The 6,352-nt window shown below is 40.5% G+C and overlaps 1 protein-coding gene across 1 annotated transcript; it reads right to left on the bottom strand.

The window, feature by feature from the left end:
- Window positions 1-1,000: 1,000 nt before the first annotated feature.
- Window positions 1,001-2,073, bottom strand: LOC125505812 (acanthoscurrin-1-like). The gene is made up of 5 exons (XM_048670423.1): window positions 1,988-2,073; window positions 1,778-1,925; window positions 1,543-1,722; window positions 1,434-1,481; window positions 1,001-1,381 (listed from the first exon to the last, which is right to left on the bottom strand). The coding sequence occupies exons 1-5, from the start codon at window positions 1,997-1,999 to the stop codon at window positions 1,242-1,244; spliced, it is 528 nt and encodes a 175-aa protein (XP_048526380.1). The 5' UTR covers window positions 2,000-2,073; the 3' UTR covers window positions 1,001-1,241.
- Window positions 2,074-6,352: the final 4,279 nt, after the last annotated feature.

The following is a 6,352-nucleotide window of genomic DNA, read 5'->3' as shown; positions in this document are numbered from 1 at the left end:
ATATAAGATATTTTTAAAATGTGCGCACTTTGTGCGTCAACAACTTTTATATGAAACTATTTTTCGAAAGTTTAACACCAACGGAAATAATGGACCTTCTCGCACTAAAAAACCACCCTGTAGAATGCGACTGTTTGATTCTAATCGCGACTGAACTACAAAAGCATAGTTTTTCACGATTTGAGACTTATAATGTGCAAAGGTTCTTGCCACTTGCCAATAACAAGAAAAATTCCCTTGCTTCCACACCCGCATTGTCTCTTGTTGGAACCAAGTGAATGGCGCAGTACCAAGTAAACAAAGCCATTAACTTACATAACAAGTGCCATAAATGGTTAAGTACCCATAATCCACAAGTGCCACCATGATAAGTGGTGAGCTAGAAGCAGGTAGCAAGCAAAGTATAGGGTTGTACGTACCAGTTCGAGCTGCATGTTCAAACTTCCCCGTCAACAGGCACCGGCCAGTTTACGCGAAATGACAATGTGGTACCAGTTTTGATATTTGTTTACCTCATATTTTCCCATTTATACCGTTACGAGTCCTTGCTACAGTTTTTTATTCAGGTTTATGTGCAGCCAGTGCCACGCCTTTGTTGTAAGACGCATTTCCTTGCACGATCTCCCGGCTTTTCTTGGTACTGCCACCGCAGGATTTGGCCTTTACCAATTCAAATTTCTTTAATAGCGCAAAACTACTCGGCCTCCACTCTTGCCTGTTCTAGTTGCAAGTCTTTAAATGAAGGTTCTCTTCAAACAGCGGAAAAAACTGAACAATTTAATTGTCTTAGTTGCGCCAACGGTTCTTCAAACACCTGCTCTTAAAGTTTCAGGAACCCATTTCCTCTACTGACAGCTTTCCCCGACAAGCAGCCAGAACTTCTTCTTATTCTTAGCTTAGTTGCTTCAAAGAACGAGGATTAATATTGAAAGCAAGCTAAACCACAGCAGCAGGAACTTGCTGGTAAGTAGACCGTAGTGCGGGCAAAAAAGGGCAAAAGTTGTCAATAATAGTTCTTTATTGAACGCAATTGCTATCTTACAAAGGTAGTATGGTACAAAATATACAGAACATATAATGAACCAGAGGCAGTACACAACAGGTCACACAGCAAACTAATCAGACTGAACCCAAAGCGGTAAAAACATCCGGCAATACACCTACAAAGTTGCTTGAGCTTCCCAGTATGTTGCCGGATGATTAACCGCTGGGCATTGGATGGTCGGGCTTACGGGGGCGAATTACCAATGCCCACCATGGCCGTGAGCAAGGGTTGGGCCCCACAAACCAGCGGCGTGCACAGTTCCGGATGGTCCAGTGATGGTGGCGGGAACAGTGGGTGGTCCGGCAACGGTCACTCCATGGGCAAGGCCGCCAATTCCTGCAAAACACCCTTTAGTCACAGTTGGGAGAGGATTTGGTCGGGGACTTACCCAATCCCAGTCCGTGGCCAAGTCCAACTCCGAGTCCAAGGGAGGGTCCTGGAAAACAGTTCGATTATTGAGTAATGGAACCTTATAGTTCGGCAGTTGTGAGCCTTACCAACAAGAGCAGCTCCATGGGCAGAAGCGCCAATGATAGCTGAATGTCCGGCACTAGCGCCAATAACGGCAGCAGGGCCTGCGCTAGGTCCAACAACGGTGGCTCCAAGAGTGGAAGGTCCTACAACAGCGGCTCCATGGGTGGAGGGGCCCACCAATGAGACTCCATGGGCTGCAGGGCCTGCACGGAAACCCAATTGGAAGCTGAACGATTTTTCCGGGAGCCTGCAACTTACCAACAACGGACACGCCAAGGGCTGAAGGGCCAACAAGGCCGATTCCTCCCAATCCCAAACCATGTCCTCCCAGTCCCAAACCATGTCCTCCCAGGAGAACACCGCTGGGGGCTGCGAAAGCAACGGAAAGGGTGGCAAGGGCGATGATCTATGGAGAAATGCATAAATGATGAGCACCAAAGGCTGAAGGCAAAGGCAAAGTGAGCTTACCAAACCGTTCATTGTTAGATGGTGTCTTGTCTTGAGAGCTGGACTTGACTGTGCCCTATTACCGGCTACACCCCAGTATATATAGATCGCACTACGACCTTCGACAGCGTGTACGGAACTGGGGAAAAAATCCGTTTTGCAATTATCGATGGATAATATGATTTCTATTCGTTCATTTACCGTTGAAATTACATCAGACTGGTGGGGTGGTGGGTACGTGTAAGGCACACAGGCCGAAATTTATATCCTAAGGTCGTTTGTTCTCGGGTTGCTCATTTGCATGTCGCTCGAGTGGAAACTGCTCGACTTGAGTTACTAGCAAAAAAACCCGCATACCAAAGGAAATCGCCCGCGTTTTTAGCTAAAGTGCCAAAAACTCTTTGGGAGCTGATTAGGCTGGGATTAGCAGAGGCATTTTCCATCTAGAAGCAGGAACTTGATGACTAATAGCACACACGGTCGCCAATGTGCGCCAACAGAGAACCCATTCTTAGACAGCGATAATGAATGAAAAATGGCCATATTTACGGCAGGAAAAAACTCAATGTTAATTGGCAGGAATTATTTATTAGCCGGACACTGCTAAGAGATAGAAAGGAAATGTGCTTACGGTAAATCGTGTCACCTGATTGTGGGCAGTACCATTTTCCGCTAGGTCGTTTAATGTCAAGAAGACGATGCCGCTCCGGCTTTTCCGATAGCGAAAAACCGATTTCAGGTGATATTGAGCTAGATGCACTTTGAAAAAATGCCAACAAAAAGGGTGTTGCCCATGTCGTGAAACTAACTGGGTGCAACGTGCATTCGACACCGGAATCGTGCGATTTAACGATCTAGATTTTATGTAAATAATACTTTGCTTAATAGGCGTGCATACAACCTATTGTTGTTCAATCTACACCCCTGACCCTATTGGGCCATTCATTCAAAAAACCTCAATTTACTCAAAATTAAAATCAAACAAAATATACTCCGGATGACATGCAGGTAACGCAATGTCTTAAGGCGCAAAAGTTAAAAGTTAGGTCCTGTAGGAAGAGGTCTAAAATTCAGCTTTTAACAGTCGTGGCACTATAAATTCTAACTAGAAAACATTCAGGAACAAGGGACTGAATCCTCCTTTTGCTTCTGTTCACTGGTTAAAAGTCCCGAATGTTTAGGTCAGGTGATCGAAGTGGCCTGTTTCTGGTCCACCTCTTCCAATCGATCTGTATTCAATCGTTTTATGTAATATTGGGCACAAATGCGGCGGAGCCTATTTATTGACACAAATCATCTGTTTGGGAGAAATTCTAAAAAATCTTCGTCTTTAACCGGACTTTAATTTAAGGAGACATTTGAGGCTGAAAGTTGAAAGTGTTCCTAGATTTTGACTCAAAATGGACGTTTAAGCTCAACGGGAGCCTGTTTTTCAAAAATCCTGATGAGTGAAGACGAGCTTCTTCATTTATGGCCTGTTTGCGAGAAATTCGGAATAAATTCTACGAATAAGCAACAATTTCGCTCAATTTTACTGAAAAAATTGCATTTACAATCCTGCCAAGTCTGAATATTGTGAAAAATAACCCGATGAAACTCATCAAACTTTGGGAAAAACGCGGCTAAATACTTTTGGGATGCCGAAATGTTTTCTTAAAAGCATCATTTTTTGATTTACGGCGTCGTTTGGGCGCAAAAAATTAAAATGTATCAAGGGCGCAATAAAGGTTTTTTAGAGACATTTTCCCTTGACTGGGAGATCCATGTGATCACCCCTCAGAACAGAAAAAACCAATTGAAAAAACAATTTTTCCCGTTTTTTTGGCAAAAATACTTTTAAAGGCGGTCAAGACTCCAAAAACGATCTTGATAGGTTTTCACTATTTATCTAAATACCGCAAATTTAAAAACCAATTTTTGGTAGGCCTGGGTGACACTGTGTTGAGTTGCGCTTTTGAGTTGTTGCCGCTCTCTGAGTTGATGAGTTATAACTCAATAGCCGATGAGTTATAACTCATCTATTAAAGTGGTTTAAAGCTTTACGCGACCCTAGACTAGAATTTTAACATTTGAAAAAAGGGTCATCAACATTTTTTATGAGTAATGTTTTACCACTTTGCCCAAACAACCAAAAAAGGGGTTACGTCATTTTGTTAACTCATAATTTAAGTCACAATTTCGTTTGGTTGTTTGGTGTCCCAATCGGAAAATTAGGTTGAAGGTAACGGGTGTGGGACACTGATGAAAACCGCACTATTTAATTATTTGCCGGCGTTTCGACCTTGACTGGGGTCTTCTTCAAGGCCCAAATTATTTGTGAACGTTCTGTCGAAGTAGCTTCATTATAGTGAATGCATCTTCATGGCAAGGCACTAGTTATTTTTAATAAATTCGTAATTATGCATCATCTCAGTCTGCAGTGCAGAATTGTGCGAATGCGATTTTGCGGATTGAGAATTATATTAATGAATTCACTCTAATAAATCTAGTTTGACAGAAAGTTCACACATAATTGGAGCCTTAAAGAATACCCCAATGAAAGTCGAAACGTTGGCAAATAAATAAATAGTGACGTTTTCTGAAATGAAACTGAGTTACTGCGCCGGTTTGTTGAATTGGCACACCAAGCCATTTGCGCAGCACTGTACCGACTCGTAAAAATTCACTGAGTCATTTTTCACTGAAAATACCCCATTATTGCCAAAAAAGAAGAAAATCGTCAGAAAATAATGCTTAATTATAATAATGGTTTTCGGGAAAAAATGGTAGGGATTTAGTTTCGTTTCTGTCCCGAATTCGACACTGAAAAAGTTTTTGTAAATTTTTTACAAAGCTATGAATTTATCTTGTAATTTTTCGCGTAAAAGTCCTCCAGATCGTCAGTATTTTTAAATTAAAACTCTACAAAACAGAGCGTTTTTAGTAGAAAGTAAAGCAAAAAAAATCACGCTTATTCTGTTCGATTTTTTTATAAAAAATTGTTTGGTTTTTGTTCAAAATTCAAAGTTGGAAAGGGATTTCAAAAAATATTTTTTTCCCGGAAAATCCCTTAAGATTGTCAACATTTTTAAGCGAAACTTTAGAAAATTGAGCATTTAGATGAAAGAGTAATTTGGCTAAAACTGGAAAATTCTGAAATTTAAAGACATTTTTAAAATATTATTAATAAATGCCCTTCAAATTAAATCTAAGAAAAGTTGAAAAAAGTCATCAACATTTTCCCAGTAACGGACCTGAGTTGCTGCGCCAGTTCGTTGAATTGGCGCACCAAGCCATTTGCGCAGCACTGCGCCAACTCCTAAAAATTCACTTCAGAGTCATTTTTGACTGAAAATACCCCATTATTGTCAAAAAAGAAGAAAATCATCAGAAAATAATGCTTTTTTGCGTTGTCAATTAAAACTTTTAGTTTTGTGATCGATTTTGGAGAAAACCTTAATGGTTTTCGGGAAAAAACGGTAGGGATTTATTTTCGTTTCTGTCCCGAATTCGACACTGAATAAATTTATCTTGTAATTTTTCGCGTAAAAGTCCTCCAGATCGTCAGTATTTTAAAGTGAAACTCTACAAAATAGAGCGTTTTTAGTAGAAAGGAAAGCAAAAAAAATTCACTGAAAACTTAAAAACCACATTTTTTTACAAATTCTACAGTCTTCAGAGGAACGGAAGTGACGAGATTTCCAAAAAATCTGTTATAAACTTTCGCTTATTCTGTTCGTTTTTTTATCGAAAATTGTCTGATTTTTGATCAAAATTCGAAGATGGAAATGGATTTCAAAAGTTTTTACAAAGCGACGAAGGATTCGAAATTTATTTCATAATTTTTCGCGGAAAATGCCTTAAGATTGTCAGCATTTTTAAGCGAAACTTTAGAAAATTGAGCATTTAGATGAAAGAGTAACTTAGCGAAAACTGGAAAATTCTGAAATTGGAAGACATTTTAAAAACATTATTAATAAATGGCCTTAAAAAGTCATCAACATTTTCCCAGCAACGGAACTGAGTTGCTGCGCCGGTTCGTTGAATTGGCGCACCAAGCCATTTGCGCAGCACTGCACCAACTCCTAAAAATTCACTGAATTACCCAGGCCTAATTTTTGGACATCAATTGCAAAAAATTTCGCATAGATGCAAAATCGCTGGGCACGGCACTGGATAGAGCCGACTGGATAGGATTTGGAGTATCAACCCCCAAGTTTCGAACTCAGCGAAATCTCCAGGGTGGTTTCGGGCGAATAAATCGGCCTAGCGAACGTGAACTTAGACAAACCGCTGCCAATTTTTCGCACACTTGAGGGCCAACTTTCGGCCTTCCTTGATTGCTTTCAACCTATCGGCAATACCTGAAGACATTTCATCAGAAAGCGTTATTTTTGACTGAAAATA

The sequence above is a fragment of the Dendroctonus ponderosae genome, unplaced genomic scaffold, assembly GCF_020466585.1.
Source record: "Dendroctonus ponderosae isolate FM_Combo_2020 unplaced genomic scaffold, Dpon_F_20191213v2 Dpon_F_20191213_1, whole genome shotgun sequence".
Taxonomy (NCBI): domain Eukaryota; kingdom Metazoa; phylum Arthropoda; class Insecta; order Coleoptera; family Curculionidae; genus Dendroctonus; species Dendroctonus ponderosae.
Note: the sequence above shows the minus strand (reverse complement) of the source record. Positions and strands in the feature narration are given on the sequence as shown.

Excerpts from the sequence above, each read along its gene's own strand:
- LOC125505812 (XM_048670423.1), bottom strand. Across the intron at positions 1,723-1,777 it reads CCTTGGCGTGTCCGTTGTTG|GCCCTGCAGCCCATGGAGTC; the intron begins GTAAGTTGCAGG and ends GTTTCCGTGCAG. Across the intron at positions 1,382-1,433 it reads TGGCCACGGACTGGGATTGG|GAATTGGCGGCCTTGCCCAT; the intron begins GTAAGTCCCCGA and ends GGTGTTTTGCAG.